This window comes from Ranitomeya imitator, chromosome 1, assembly GCF_032444005.1.
Source record: "Ranitomeya imitator isolate aRanImi1 chromosome 1, aRanImi1.pri, whole genome shotgun sequence".
In the NCBI taxonomy this organism is placed as follows: Eukaryota; Metazoa; Chordata; class Amphibia; order Anura; family Dendrobatidae; genus Ranitomeya; species Ranitomeya imitator.
In genome coordinates, this window is record NC_091282.1 from 80889330 (window position 1) to 80906360 (window position 17031).

General features: G+C 45.1%; 1 protein-coding gene across 1 annotated transcript in view; it reads right to left on the reverse strand.

Moving 5' to 3' along the window:
• ITGA2 (integrin subunit alpha 2) overlaps nt 1–17031 on the reverse strand; it is a 160468-nt gene that overhangs the window by 27692 nt on the left and 115745 nt on the right. The window contains exons 15-23 of the mRNA XM_069748544.1: nt 13446–13576; nt 12577–12716; nt 11675–11829; nt 8589–8699; nt 7669–7748; nt 7213–7354; nt 5074–5166; nt 834–910; nt 39–122 (exon numbers count right to left, since the gene is read on the reverse strand). Coding sequence (XP_069604645.1) covers nt 39–122; nt 834–910; nt 5074–5166; nt 7213–7354; nt 7669–7748; nt 8589–8699; nt 11675–11829; nt 12577–12716; nt 13446–13576 — 1013 coding nt within the window. The remainder of the gene's footprint in view (nt 1–38; nt 123–833; nt 911–5073; nt 5167–7212; nt 7355–7668; nt 7749–8588; nt 8700–11674; nt 11830–12576; nt 12717–13445; nt 13577–17031) is intronic.

Sequence of the window (17031 nt, forward strand, 5' to 3'; positions counted from 1 at the left end):
CCCTCACATACAACAGTCAGGATATACAAGCTCTGTACCTTGTGAAGTGCATCTCAGTGTCGTACTTTACAGGTATAGATACGTTCACTGCATTGTCTGGCTCAAAATCTTCATAACTTTCACTGTAATAAAATAAAATTGAGCTATTGCGTGTAGATGGAAGAACATATTTAATGGGGTTACTCAGATTTAGTTAAAAAAAAACATCTTTTTTTTTTAAACAGTGTCCCTTGTTATCAAGTAACTATTTTTTTCTATTTTTTTGTATATGAGCATCCTCTAGACATCGCAAAGTTACGTTTTTGAAATATATATTATTACCTTATTTTGTTTCCTTCTCCCCCAATCCCCATGCCGCAGTGCTGTTCTACATGGCCAGTTCATGCTCCTTTAGAAGCTGCTTTCAACTGCTGCTCAGCAAAGATCCCACTCTATTTACAATCTGTGCAGTGGAATTTCCATTTCAGTACAGGAGTGGCGAGAAGAGGCTCACAGATAGCCATTCTCTCTCTCTTCTCTGATTGTTTGTTAATAGAAAACAGATCTTGGCTGAGCAGCAGTAGAAGGCAGCTTCTAAAGGAGCATGAACTGGCCATGTGAAACAGCACTAAAGCATAATATTTGGGAGGGAAGAAAGTAAAAGTGAAGCTTATTACAAAAATTCATAGCTTTGCATTGCCTGGAGTATAACTAAAGAAAGAAAAAGGATAGTAACACATTAAGTGAATGATGTTGAAGACGTACCGTAGTTTATGGGCAAAAGTACGACTTGTTTTTCTAATTTCAGGCAAGCTCTGTAATATGGCACAAATCTACATTAATATGGACTGTACCTTGTAGCATGGAAGTAGATATAAGCTTTGTCATGAAGATACTTCAGGTTGAAATCAAATCCAATATCAAACGTAACCTAGAAATGAAGACAAGGTTTAGTCAGGTAGTCGGAAAGCGGCGGCATCATCAGGAGGGTGGTTGTCGGGGTGCAGAGCGGCATCATCAGGAGGGTGGTTGTCGGGGTGCAGAGCGGCATCATCAGGAGGGTGGTTGTCGGGGTGCAGAGGTTGTGGTCGCACTCGGGCCCCACAGTCTGGGGGTTCAGGGGCTGTAGATTAGGTATAAAGCTATACTTCTGTGTATCACACCTGTATCTCGGCGCTGGGGACAACCAATTTGATCGCTAATTAAGATGCTACAGGTTGTCAGAAATGTTTCCAGATTCCTCACTGACGATTCAATTTATTTTTGCATTCCCTACAGGTTTCTTAATAGAATTAAGGAAAGGTTGGGGACCTGATGGAACCTCAGCTGGTGACATTATTACAGGTCACAAATGTTATATAATTAGCTGCATCTTTAAGGAAATCAGAAGATTAAAGGGTCAAAATCTATAAATAAAGCTGGATTCATTAATATGTAATTATGGCCAAACTGAAGAGACCGTGACCATCCCAACAACACCAAAAAGCACAAAGAATATCATATATTAAAGGGGCGCTCTTATGTAAATGATGACACATCACTAGGATTCGTCATCACTTTATGATTAGTCGGGTCTGACTTTTAGTGCCTCCATGGCTCCGTAGAATGAAGGGCTGCATTGCTCCTTCAGAGCTGCATTCTCTCCACTTTTTTCCCTGCACAGCGGCGCTCTTCGCCACCTGGCTGAGCGGGGACCTGCAGATTCCCCCATGTTCTTGAACATTGCCTCGCTGCACCAGTTGGCTCAGAGTGACCCCAGTGCAGAAGAAAAAACTATGAAGGGGGCACTGCTCAGAAATAGTAACACAGCCCCTTTATTTTTAGGATCGATGGGGGTCCCAGAGGTCAAACCCTGGAAATCATTACTGAGATTGGAATCTACTATATAATTGTCTAAGGGTCACTTACATCATTCTGTCTGTCTGTCTTTCTTTCTGTCACAGATATTCATTGGTCACGGCCTCTGTCTGTCATCGAATCCAAGTCGCTAATTGGTCATGGCAAAACACCCACGACCAATCAGCGACGGCCACAGTCCGGCAGCAATATGGCTGCTCTTTCCTCTCCGCAGTCAGCGCCCGCTCCATACTCCCCTCCAGTCAGCTGCGTAACCGGAGTGCATTACACCGCGGCCGGTAACGCTGGCATTAACCCTGTGTGACCAACTTTTTACTATTGATGCTGCGTATGCAGCATCAATAGTAAAACGATCTAATGTTAAAAATAATAATAATTAAAAAAAAAACGTTATTCTCACCCTCCGCCGTCGCGTCCTCTCCTCGGCAGTGCAAGCGGCAGGTTCTGCTTCCAAAGATGCTATGGGAGAAGGACCTTCCATGACGTCATGGTCATGTGACCGCGACGTCATCACAGGTCCTGCGCTCATACCAATCCTGGGACCGGAAGCTGCCGGATGCACCGCACACAAGCGCCGGAACTGCAACGGGCTCTTCGGATGGTGAGTATATGTTTAATTTTTATTTTTTAACCTGTTACATACGTGGCTGTGCAATATACTACGTAGCTGGGCAATATACTACGTGTCTGTGCTGTATACTACGTTGCTGTGCAATATACTACGTGGCTCCGTGCTGTGTACTACGTGTCTGTGCTGTATACTACGTTGCTATGCAATATACTACGTGGCTGGGCAATATACTACGTGGCTGGGCAATATACTACGTAGATGGGCAATATACTACGTGGCTGGGCAATATACTATGTGACTGGGCAATATACTACGTGACTGGTCAATATATTACGTGGATGGGCAATATACTACGTGACTGGGCAATATACTACGTGACTGGGCAATATACTATGTGACTGGGCAATATACTACGTGACTGGGCAATATACTACGTGGATGGGCAATATACTACGTGACTGGGCAATATACTACATGACTGAGCAATATACTACGTGACTGGGCAATATACTATGTGGCTGGGCAATATACTACGTGACTGGGCAATATACTACGTGACTGGGCAATATACTACGTGACTGGGCAATATACTACGTGGCTGGGCAATATACTACGTGGCTGGGCAATATACTACGTGGCTGGGCAATATACTACGTGACTGGGCAATATACTACGTGGCTGGGCAATATACTACGTGGCTGGGCAATATAGTACATGACTGGGCAATATACTACGTGGCTGGGCAATATACTACGTGACTGGGCAATATACTACGTGGCTGGGCAATATACTACGTGACTGGGCAATATACTACGTGACTGGGCAATATACTACGTGACTGGGCAATATACTACGTGGCTGGGCAATATACTACGTGACTGGGCAATATACTACGTGACTGGGCAATATACTACGTGGCTGGGCAATATACTACGTGACTGGGCAATATACTACGTGACTGGGCAATATACTACGTGGCTGGGCAATATACTACGTGACTGGGCAATATACTACGTGGATGGGCAATATACTACGTGACTGGGCAATATACTACGTGACTGGGCAATATACTACGTGACTGGGCAATATACTACGTGACTGGGCAATATACTATGTGACTGGGCAATATAGTACATGACTGGGCAATATACTACGTGGATGGGCAATATACTACGTGACTGGGCAATATACTACGTGACTGGGCAATATACTACGTGACTGGGCAATATACTACGTGGCTGGGCAATATACTACGTGGTTGGGCAATATAGTACATGACTGGGCAATATACTACGTGGCTGGGCAATTGTTGTGAATTCTGTTGTCGGGCTCCCTCCTGTGGTCATGAATGGTACTTCGGCTGGTTCTGTCCATGGACTTCCTCTGGTGGGTGTTTCTGAGTTTCCTCCTCAGGTGACGAGGTTAATTCGTTAGCTGGCTGCTCTATTTAACTCCACTTAGATCTTTGCTCCATGCCACCTGTCAATGTTCCAGTATTAGTCTAGTTCACTCCTGGATCGTTGTTGTTACCTGTCTTCCCAGCAGAAGCTAAGTTCTAGCTTGTATTTCTTTGGTTTGCTATTTTTCTGTCCAGCTTGCTATTTTTATTGTTGTCTTGCTTGCTGGAAGCTCTGGGACGCAGAGGGAGCGGAGGGTCTTTTTGCGCCCTCTGCGTGGTCTTTTTGTAGGTTTTTGTGCTGACCGCAAAGTAACCTTTCCTATCCTCGGTCTGTTCAGTAAGTCGGGCCTCACTTTGCTAAATCTATTTCATCTCTGTGTTTGTATTTTCATCTTTACTCACAGTCATTATATGTGGGGGGCTGCCTTTTCCTTTGGGGAATTTCTCTGAGGCAAGGTAGGCTTTATTTTTCTATCTTCAGGGCTAGCTAGTTCCTTAGGCTGTGCCGAGTTGCATAGGGAGCGTTAGGAGCAATCCACGGCTATTTCTAGTGTGGTTGATAGGATTAGGGATTGCGGTCAGCAGAGTTCCCACGTCCCAGAGCTCGTCCTTTATTATCAGTAACTATCAGGTCATTCCTGGCTGGGCAATATACTATGTGGCTGGGCAATATACTACGTGGCTGGGCAATATACTACGTGACTGGGCAATATACTACGTGACTGGGCAATATACTACGTGACTGGGCAATATACTACGTGGCTGGGCAATATACTACGTGGCTGGGCAATATAGTATGTGACTGGGCAATATACTACGTGGCTGGGCAATATACTACGTGGCTGGGCAATATAGTACGTGGCTGGGCAATATAGTACGTGGCTGGGTAATATTCTACGTGGCTGGGCAATATACTACGTGGCTGGGCAATATACTACGTGGCTGGGCAATATACTAAGTGGCTGGGCAATATAGTACGTGGCTGGGTAATATTCTACGTGGCTGGGCAATATACTACGTGGCTGGGCAATATACTACGTGGCTGGGCAATATACTACGTGGACATGCATATTCTAGAATACCTGATGCGTTAGAATCGGGCCACCATCTAGTACCCCTATAATCACTAAGCGACGCTAGACATCCAGGAATTTTAGGAATTCTAACCCCCTTTACACCATGGATTATGGATCAACCTTCTTGCATTACCCTACTCCAAGAAACGATATTGGGTGATCTCCGAGTAATGTTAATAACTTTAAAATACCTTCTGCTGGTCCTTCAGGAAAGGGAATCCCACCTGACAGCTGACGTACCCCTGTGTATTGCCGACTTGGCACAAAACTTCTGTTCCGTCGTTCTGCAACACAAGGAACTGCGTCAGCTCAGAAAGCACCATGTGCAGTGGCAGGGGGCCCCAAGAGATAACGGGGTCCACTACCATCTACACGGCAAGTGGAATTGTGCATTATGAGGAGCTATCGGACTGCAAAGGGCCCAAATATTGTTCTTGCACAGGGGTCTCGTCTGTCTGTGTCCACCCGTGTATAGATGGACAGATATTACCTGCCAGTGATTCACTTGCTTTTATAACTACATATTATTTTCACTTTACCAATGAAATGTCTGATTTTTACAAAGCATCTGGAATATATGAAGAGTATCATGGTGTTTGGTGTATATCAGGGCTGAGGAGTCGGTAAGCCAAACCTTCGACTCCGACATTTCCATGACACCGACAAACTGAACAATGCTATTAGGTTAGCAAGTGAGGAGGCAGAGAAAGACGACCACAGGGTTTGTTTGTAGTTGTCAGGCACACAGGTGGTACACGTGGTTCGTGGACCCACGGTCCCTTGGGCCTGGGGTTGCCTAGGAGAGGTGTAGCTAATCGGCTACCTGGTGTTCACTGGATCTCCTGATGGTGGAGTCAGGCTTGAGCTGCTGGTAGCCACTAGGTACCACTTTTAAAGGGAACCTGTCACCTGAATTTGGCGGGACTGGTTTTGGGTCATATGGGTGGAGTTTTTGGGTGTTTGATTCACCCTTTCCTTACCCGCTGGCTGCATGCTGGCTGCAATATTGGATTGAAGTTCATTCTCTGTCCTCCATAGTACACGACTGCACAAGGCAAGATTGCCTTGCGCAGGCGTGTACTATGGAGGACAGAGAATTAACTTCAATCCAATATTGCAGCCAGCATGCAGCCAGCGGGTAAGGAAAGGGTGAATCAAACACCCAAAAACTCCGCCCATATGACCCAAAACCAGTCCCGCCAAATTCAGGTGACAGAGTCCCTTTAAGCAGTCCCCGATACTGTGGCTGGTGACCTCGGGGGTCAGGTTCGCCAACACGGACATGGACTCTGTTCAGACTACTACTCGGTCAGGATGGATACTGACACAGAGTTTTGCGATAGGTACACGTTCAGACACACAGGTCTCGGGAACTAGTTCAGGTACCGCCGGGAGCAAGCACTGCCGAGGCGGTTTCAGAGTGTAGGGAGTGGCCAAACACGAACCAGGGGCGCAGGTTCAGGCACCAGATGCACAGGAACTCAGGGAGCAGGTTCAGGCACTGGCAGCACAAGCACCGGGGGAGCAGGTTCAGAAAAGCAGCACAAGGGCCAGGGGAGCAGGTTCAGGCACCAGATGCACAGGAACTCGGGGAGCAGGTTCAGAACACTGGCAGCACAAGGGCCAGGGGAGCAGGTTCAGGCACTGGCAGCACATGGACCGGGGGAGCAGGTTCAGAACAATGGCAGCACAAGGGCCAGGAGAGCAGGTTCAGGCACTGGCAGCACATGGACCAGGGGAGAAGGTTCACAACAATGGCAGCACAAGGGCCAGGGGAGCAGGTTCAGGCACTGGCAGCACAAGGACAAGGGGTTCAGGATCAGGCATCACCACATAAGGACTGGAATAGAAGGTTCAGGTACTGGCCATACATGGACCAGAGGATCTAACAACTCACTGGTACGACACAAGCATACTAATGAGTTAGCGTTGCTTTTGCACCTCCCTATTTTACACTAAATTTACACAGTGCGTGCTGCCCCTTTAAAAGCAGGGGAGTGCGAACGCATACTAGGCGCGTCACCGGGAACACAGTGCGGTGTGCACAGGAGCAGGGAGCACACCAAGAATATGCCAACCGATGGGGAGGTGACAAAACAGTGGTGAGTATGTTGGCATCCCGGTATGGCGGAGGAGGGGGAACCGTGCAGGGACGCCGGCATGGGTGTTACAGTAGTCTGTAACCATGGAGACAAATACAGTAGGTCTGAAGAGGGGCTGCAGACAAACAATTTTAATCAAAATTTATTTTTTAATTCTGGTACAATAAAATGTTTGTAAAACTCTACATTATCTTTTAATATATTTGTAAAATGTAAAAAAGTACTTACTGGAGAAGTTGAAGATGCAAAGAAAAGGTTTTCTGAGAAAAGCGCCTTGAGCTTTGTGTTATAGGCGTTCTCCTTCTGATTCCTGATCGTTACTTGGAACATCAGCCGCCGGTTTTTGTCGCTGACTATGTACGGCAGACTCCTGCAGGAAGCCAGGGATCACTAGTGTGTACAGGGCCAGTCATGTATGCTTATTGGTGAGGAGGACATATTGCTCAGTAATATGGCACAGAGGTAGCAGAGTGCAGCTACCTCTCGCAGAGCCGTGTTATCAGGCAAACCTGCAACATGTCAGACTAGGGCAACTTCATCTATCACTGCCCCTGCCATCTTTACTAGCCAGGCCAACATAGTGAAGTCCAGAAACCCCAGACACACCAGCTGGTGTGGAACTACAAGTCTCAGCAAGCTCTCATCAGATTTGGTTATACAAGAGCTGGGCAAAACTAAACTTACACGTCAGGTTTCTGCACCACTTCTAGGGAAAGGTCCGAATGACAAACTTCATCATCACCGCAGTCCTTTTGGAAGGGAATCTATTGTAATAAAGGAACCGCACGAGAGGAAATAATTAAAAAATGCTCAACATCTGATGTTATAACCAAGCCCCACTTTTCAGTCCACAGCTCCCATGCAGACCTATGTGTCTCCTTGCTTACGGACTAAACGTGTGACTACGATTGTGACTCCACTTCTTCTATCCCTCGATCTTGCAAAACTATGGATGTTAGAAGTGTGGATCAAAACTGCAAGGTCAGACTACATACGGTTGTTTGTAGTCTGTCACCATGGATACACAATACATCTGCACAGGATTGTTTGTAGTCTGTCACCATGGAGACACAATACATCTGCACAGGATTGTTTGTAGTCTGTCACCATGGAGACACAATACATCTGCACAGGATTGTTTGTAGTCTGTCACCATGGAGACACAATACATCTGCACAGGATTGTTTGTAGTCTGTCACCATGGAGACACAATACATCTGCACAGGATTGTTTGTAGTCTGTCACCATGGAGACACAATACATCTGCACAGGAGATATATCTAAAACTGCAAGATATTCTCTTCAATATTTTCTATTTTAGACACATTGCCATTGTTTACGCACCCTCCAAGATATTTCATTGCATACCAATATTGTACAGACGCTACGACACGTTCCAGCTGGAGACTTGCGGCTGTATCCGCATGTGTATGGAGGACTGCCAAGAGTCTGCTCTCGCGGAATAAGTAATTAATTGTGGCAAACCCTTGGTGCCATCTGCCTGACATAAGCACCAATGAGTTGTGGGTTTCATTAAGGCTAAGAGGAAGAACAGGTCTTGGCTTACGGGTAATACATGGATATTTTACTTATTTTATACTCACAAACCATGCACGGGGGCTCGATGTATACGGATTTAATACTGGACTGCTATCCGCTTTCTGGGCAGCAATATTAATTCGCAATGCCAAGGCGTTCTCCGAGTCTGAGGTCTCCTGTAATAGGGATCAATGGTTTAGACTTCGAGACCAATTATTCCCACCATGCACTGAGGCAATTGTCACATTTTAATGCAATACATTGAGTTATGTCTAAATTATATCTTCTACTTATTGACAACCTATTAAAGTCAAAACTCTGCCGAGGTGTGGACTGTCTTACCCTGTTCCTGCCCCAGAAGATAACGCGCCATGTGAATGCCGTCGTGCGGTTTTATATGAAAAGGTGGTGTGTGTCTTATGTAATGTGTTATGGTGATATACAGCATGTGAAGTGTTAATGGATAATGTGAGTATGGGATGGGATGAGCTTAGGACGGCATACGACATAGGATAAGGATAATAGGTTAGTATATGAGATAGGGCAGGGGTCCCCAACTCCAGTCCTCAAGGCCCACCAACATGTCATGTTTTCAGGATTTCCTTAGTCTTGCCCAGGTAATAATTGCATCACCTGTGCAATGCAAAGGAAATCCTGAAAACATGACCTGTTGGTGGGCCTTGAGGACTGGAGTTGGGGACCCCTGAGATAGGGAATAGTTAATGATAGGACTAGCCCAGTGGGCGGGCACTAGTGTTAAAAAAAGGGGGCACTTCCTGATAGTGGGAGGTCAGAGAGAGTTAGTGAAGTGGATAGTGACGGCCAAGTTCAGGTGCGGTGGGCTGCTAGGGGCAACATGAGTCGCTTGTTCCAGGAGTCTAAGGTCTGACATAGGGGCTGCCGGACAGATCGTGTTCTCAGAAGTACAGGGGAAGATGGAAAGACTGAAGGTGATGGCGGATCCCAGGTGCACTGCCGAGGTGGACAAGAAAACCCTGAGACTGACGGAATCAGTAGGCTTGGGGAAAGTCCAGGGCGAGCTAGTGGCAGGACTGAAGAAGGAGGAATAGTGAAGTGCTGTGCCCTATCCCACTTGTGCCCACCTGATGAACTTGCGCCGTTCAGTAAATGTTTGACTGTTACAAAGAACCTAGTGCCCCACGCATTGTGTGCGGCGGCTCCTGAGGATGGAAGCCTGGAGGCAGCGGTCTACAAGTGAGTGTGATGCACCCCACACCCAACAGAACACTGGGCCTGGGACACCCCTTGTCTGCAAAGTGCCAGAGCAAAACCAGACCACAGCTCGGTCACGACTACCGCTCTGTGCCACAAAATCTGTAATAAAGGGAAGGTTCTGACTACTAGGACCAAGAACAGGAGAACCAATGTTTCACGCGAGCGCAAGTTGGTGACACGTGTGACATTTACACATGTAGATCCATGGGAGCATACGTGACCACGGCCGCCATAGACAGTGACTAAAGCGGTGCTCATGCATATGCACTACAGTTCCATTCACACAGTGAACACATTCTTGTGATTGCCCCTCCCCCCAACAATCATATCTTCATCACCTAGCCTGTGGGACCCCCAGCAATCACTGGGATGTGGCTGTGGAACCCGGGAACAAGGTTCTTCCGAGTTCCATCTTGAATGATGCCAAAGGGGAGCATTCTTGATCTCCGCTCCGTTCATTGCATATGGGACTGCTGACAATAGCAATAATAATGGGACTGCTTTCTCTGGAAGTCCCATAGACAATGAATGGAGTAAAAACCGAGAAAACGCACCTCCGCTCTGTTCAAGAGCCCAGTTGGTTGGACCCCAGCGATCATTAAGCTATCCCCTATCCTATAGGGAATTGGTTACTATCTTGAGAATAACCCACATTTTTCTGTTTTGGAGCGAGGGTTTTACGCTCTACTGTGACACAAGGGAGCACTTTTCCTTCTTCCTGTTGACATCCATTATAATTAGTAGCAGCGTCGTTGCCTCTTTTATTATGGTGTTATAATTATAGCTGCACTGGGAGCTTATTGTAGAAGCGCTAACCAGAACGCATCCGTATACTGTGGTAGGACTGAGCAGTCTGGTTGGCTCAGACACGGATCCACAATAAGACGAGATGAGCGCATCATTCACCACATCCATCTGTCCGTCACATGCAGAAGACCCCGATCTGGATCTGTGCTGGGCTCGGTACAATATTAGGGGTCCTTAGCAAATACTGAATGAGCTAAAGCATAGCAGGAAGAGGACTATATACCGTACTGTGGTGGGATTCAGATGCAGAGGGTTAGGTTGGCTTTCCTCCACTTGGGGCAAGAACTGAGTGTACATAACAAAAAACACTATTTCTGGCCATTATAGAACGTATCCTGCAGTTTTTACTAGTTTATCTATATGCAGTCTTTAGTCACTAGAAGATAAAGCATTTACTCTGCTTATTTTGGGCTCTAGCTTCTCCCTAGACTTCTATACACAGCAGGTGTATTTTCCTCAATTACTGGAGACAGATTTGTAGACATATTTGAGCATATTTGATCAGTGCAAGAAATAGGTGAAATAATAAAAACTAATTTTAAGTAGAAATAATAAAATATATTTACTCTTGAATGACCTAGTTAGAGTGGATTTCTGGTGCACCCCTAACAAGCACCCAACCCACGAACCCACACCTATCTTATGCCTCTGTTAGAGGGGTTTATCATAACTTCATATTAGGAGAATTATGTATGAAGGATCTTGGATGCAATTGTGCTTTTCGTAGTCTATGTATTGCTAGAGGTATTATTATAGCACAAAGTCAAGCTATGGCCCAGATTTATCAAGACGGGTGATGTTGATGCTGGTCTTGATGAGGGCAGGTGTTGGTGTCGGCCTGTTACAGAATCCGTAGCTTCTCACGTCAGGGACTGGAGTAAGATTTCTGGAGTAAGGAACGCCACCGCGGGTCGTAAATTAAACTGGCGTAAAAAACTTTGGTGACTTTTCAAAGTGATTTCTAGAATCCTAACATAATCGCTAGAAGACTTTTGTTTTTAATTTTTCCCCGGTCATTTGGCATTGCAGGATCTGAAGCTGGAATGGCGCCGTGCTGCAGGTCCCTGCACACTGGATCTCCTGGGGATCACTTTACAGTTCAACGTACCTGAACGTTAAAAATGTGATGAATGCATGTTTCCTCCGTGCTTATGTCAGTGGCCTTAGTTAGGAATCGGTCTCCACTTTCCTTAAACTGCCCTCTGGATGTCACTCTTGATGCCTCGAGATCAGCATCTAGCGTTGCGTTGTAAGTGATCGCCACTGAATGGAGGAGCAAAAATAGGAGAAAGACAACACTATTAATAATAATAATAATGAGTCTGATCAATCCACCATAACAGAAGGACGCTGCACTGCTGGGCTGCTGATGGAGTCACCACTGATCTAGTTATGGGTCTGTTCTCGGAGTCTGTTCGTAGTAAATCAGAGCTCACAGGTTTCTTGTGTTGGTCCCGATGGTGAGGTAGCTACGCAGGAACAACCATATTTCTATTAAAAAGCCAATACTATGACCCACGACATTACGATATGGGTTAGACCCCTCTAATGTATCTCCTTCTCATACTCCTTAGCTAAGTGATGTGGTCATCAGCAGAAGGTGACAATGAGCACAACGTTAGGTCAATTTCTGTGGACGTTTTCATACATTTTCATTACTTTTTTATGACCCAGCAATCAAACAGTTCAAACCAGTACTTTAGGTGGGGGACCGACATTTGTGACACCCGCCATTGCCAATCACAAGGGGCCCCAAATCTCTGACGAGAGGCAACGATCATGTTTGTGCTGGTCTCCGGCTGAGGGGAACAGTTGGGTGATGGCGGTCATGAAGCAAACAGCCACAGAAGCCTACTATATTTCCACACCCTCCTCCTTGGTCTGAAATCTCGATCGGCCGACAGCTTGACCCCGTTACACATCCGCACACGGCCTTATCACACATCTCCATTTTACTCCAATTATTTCATTACAAAAAAGAAAAAATAGGACAATTGTAATACTAATTACCAAACTGTGGCCTGGAGTTTGCCGGTCTGAAGTGAGCGCTAAAGCAGATCCTCACAGTAATCTCACTGTTCTTATTTGTGAGGACGATTTTATCAGGATTAAATGAAACCTTCACGGACACGTCTGCGATACTCTGCGACCTAAAGAGAGGACAGATAAATATGACACCAATTTAATATGGACGCACAACCCAGACCATGGTGACTTGATTGAACCAAGCCCTGTAGGAAACTGGCCTTACAATATTTGACTCCTATAATGTCTGTGGGTTTAGGAGTCCGGTGTATGCAAAGATAAGTGGAAGCGAGGAACAAATTGAAGGACCTTGGTCCACTGGCCACGTCAGTAATCCGTGGATGTGGACAACCTCCTACCTGCTGGGATTCCTGCACCTCCTCTAATAAGAAGTCGTGGCACGGTGTCTTGCATGCATCATGCCGTAGCAATGATGTCTCAACAGGGCAACAAACCAGAAGTGAAGATGTTCATACGGGGACCCGGCTGGCGGCCATAGACTACCGGTGTGGCCACTGGACCAGGCTCTTGAGAATCGACTCCCTAATTTCTACTAAGTGTCACAATTAATAATTAGGTACTGATCACAAGAGATGTCACTGATCTAGAGAACCCATCTAAAAGAATAAATGATCGCGCGTGCACACGAAGGTTCCACTCATTGTCTATGGGACTGTCGGAGATATCTGAGTGCTTTCCCGCAGTCCCCTAGACAATGAATGGTGGGACGTCCTCCAATCAAGACATTACCTATCCTGTGGATTCCCCTTTCAGATTAGGAGCAATGGGTAATTATTTTACTGGGTTTCGGACGTTTGATTTCTCTTCTGATCAGGATTGACTGCACTACTCACCAAAACTGAACGACTTTCTCGTCGGCACCCACAGTTACATCTGTGATGGCATCTCCATTTAGATCTTTGTGCCCATCTAGCGATCGCCCAAAAAACTGCAGCGGTGGTGTGAATGAGGTGCCAAGGATTTTCTGAACATCGGACAAAGTTAACACATTAATGACACTATAATTATACGGTAAAGTTGACAAAAAGAGATCGGATCCACATTCATTACAAAAGATAAGTGTAGAAATCTATGTAAGGACATGTAGACGGGCAAGTAATAGGGCGCAGTTTATGGGGCCGTACTGAACCTACTTATTCTTCTGAATTTGTACTGAGGCGCTAAAACAAAATGTGACACATCGACGTGGACTATTATGGAGGTTTCAGATAATTACCAGCTAAAATATATTTGGCTACTGGTTATCACTCTCGATTCCCAATAAATATAAATATCCTTCATTTCATAGGGGCAGCTTATGAGACTGTCCATAGCGGGAGACTGTTTCTCCTGCTATTTTTGCATACTTTCATTGTATTCTCCTGTGCTCATCTCTAGGGGGCGCTCACTGCATAGAAAGTAGCAGTATAAACCCATTTGCAGAGAGCTCCCCCTAGTGGTGACTATAGTTTTCTCACTTTTGATTTCCAAAAACAGACTGCTCAGTAAACATCAATCTAATGGCTGTGGGTGGTTTAGCTCTCCTATGCTTATAATAGCTAAAACAGAAAATGAGCAAGGATGATAATATAATTTAAAAGTATATAACATTTTATAAATAAATATAAAAAAAAACTATGACTACAAAGAAACAGATACACAAAGGATTAAATGGGTGGCCCCTGACAAAGCTTTGTGCGAAACATGCGTGGGGATTGGTGGAGAAACCTTTATTTGCAGATGAACACTGGTCTTTTTATGATTTTGTGATTTTTCTATCTCTATGTCAGCGGTATCTTGCCTCTCTCATGCAATTACTACTTTTACATTAATTCATTATTCTTTTCTTAGTGTGTGATTACTATTTATTGATTACGCATTGGATAACATCTTTTTCTACACCATGAACTATACTGATTCATTTTGATTTAAAGAGGTTGGCTACAACTTTTTTATTGATGGCCTAACCTTGGAATATCTGATCGATGGGCACGCAACATCTGGCAGCATCCCGATCAGCTGTTATCGGCGCCGGATGGAAGGTCTCCAATACTGCCAGAACACAGCAGCGCCGTCAAAACTATGGTGGCCACAGCCAGGTACTGCAGATCCACCCCCTAATCAAATGAAGGGGATAGAGCTGCAGTAAATATGTTGACGCTGCTACATTTCGGCAGGATCCGAGAAGTTTTGGCTGCTAATCACAGTTGATTGTCAAAGGTGCCAGATGTCGCACCCTGCTGATCATACATTGATGGCCTACCCTAAAGATAGGCCATTCATTATAAAGTACTGTCCAACCTCTTCAATTCTAGTTGGTTGGTCCTCTTGTCTCTTTGTGTAAGTGTTTAATCAAATTTCTTTTGTTATATAAAATCTACTATACAAAGCTGAATGTGTGTGTGTGTGTGTGTGTGTGTGTATGTGTGTATGTCCGGGATTGGCATCTGCACCGTCGCAGCTACAGCCACAAAATTTTGCACAGTCACACGTCTGGACCCTGAGAGCGTCATAGGCTATGTTGTGAGGTGAAATTTTAACCCAGCGCTTTCCAATTCACCAAACAATTTTGCCCCTATCTACATAATGGGGAAAAAAGTGAAAGGAAAAGTGTTGGAGGCGTCGCAGCTACAGCCACAAAATTTTGCACAGTCACACGTCTGGACCCTGAGAGCGTCATAGGCTATGTTGTGAGGTGAAATTTTAACCCCGCGCTTTCCAATTCACCAAACAATTTTGCCTCTATCTACATAATGGGGAAAAAGTGAAAGGAAAAGTGTTGGAGGCAAATTGACAGCTGCCAGATGTGAACAAGGGGGACGTAAAGAATGAGAGCGATGGCGCCAAAGAGTATATACCGATCAGTTGCTAAGGTGGGGCCCCGACATGGGATACTCACCACACACGGGGATATGAACACACACACAAAATGCGCCACACGCTACCACGTGCTTGGACACATATACCACCCTCAGCACACATTTCACCACACATACACCAACCTCGCCACATAAAAGTCGAAACACAAAAGTCGCCGCTCAAAACTCGCCACGCGCAAAACTCGCCACATGCAAAAACTAGGCTCACGCAAAACTCGCCACAAGTGCAAAACTCACCTCATGGAAAACTCGCCACACGCAAAACTTGCACATGCGGAAAAATTGCCACATGCACAAAATTTGCAACACATGCAAAAGTTGCCTCACACAAAACTTGCACATACTCAAAAGGCACCACACATAAAACTCGCCATGCGCAAAACTCGCCATGCGCAAAACTTGCTGCACACAACTTGCTACACTAACCTGTCACATGCAACTCGACACACAAAAAGTTGCTACATGCATGTTGCCACACAAAACTCATCTCACAAAAGTCGCTACATGCATGTCGCCACACGCAACTCAACACACACAACTTGACAAACGAAACTCGCCCTAAAACACACACAAGTCTGGTATTATCCTTCAAAAATAAAAATTAGATTAGTAAGCAGACAAACTACAAGAGCAACAAATGTACCATATAGGAAATACGGCAGCTGTCAGTCACATGACCTGTCTATTATGTGTATGTGTGAGCTAATATATACTGCCAGGGGAAGGGCTTCCTGTTGGCTGGGGATTTATCAGGCTGTCAATTTATCTTACAAATACTGAGGTAAAAATACTGAGCAAATAACGTGTGAACGAGGTCTAATACAGGAGGAGATGACACACAGGTATATACTATATACAGGGGAGATGACACACAGATATATACTATATACAGGAGAGATGACACACAGGTATATACTATATAGAGGAGATGACATACAGGTACATACTATATACAGGAGGAGATGACACACAGGTATATACTATATACAGGAGGAGATGACCTACAGGTATATACTATATACAGGAGGAGATGACATACAGGTATATGCTATATATAGAAGATGACATACAGGTATATACTATATACAGGAGGAGATGACACACAGATATATACTATATACAGGGGAGATGACACACAGGTATATACTATATACAGGAGGAGATGACATACAGGTATATACTATATATATAGAAGGAGATGACATACAGGTATATACTATATATAGGAGGAGATGACATACAGGTATATACTATATACAGGGGAGATGACACACAGCAGATATATTATATGTACAGGGGAGATGACATACAGGTATATACTATATACAGGAGATGACATACAGGTGTATACTATATATAAGGGAGATGACAAACATGTATATACTGAGGTGAAAATGAAAAGGTGTGAGTGCAAAATGAGAGGAGTGAGGGAAAATAGTGGAGTGATCAGAAAATGACAGATGTGGGGTCGAAAGAGGAGTGAGGGAAAATAGTGGAGTGATCGGAAAATGACAGATGTGAGGTCGAAATGACAAGTGTTAGGCGGGAATGAGAGGAGTGA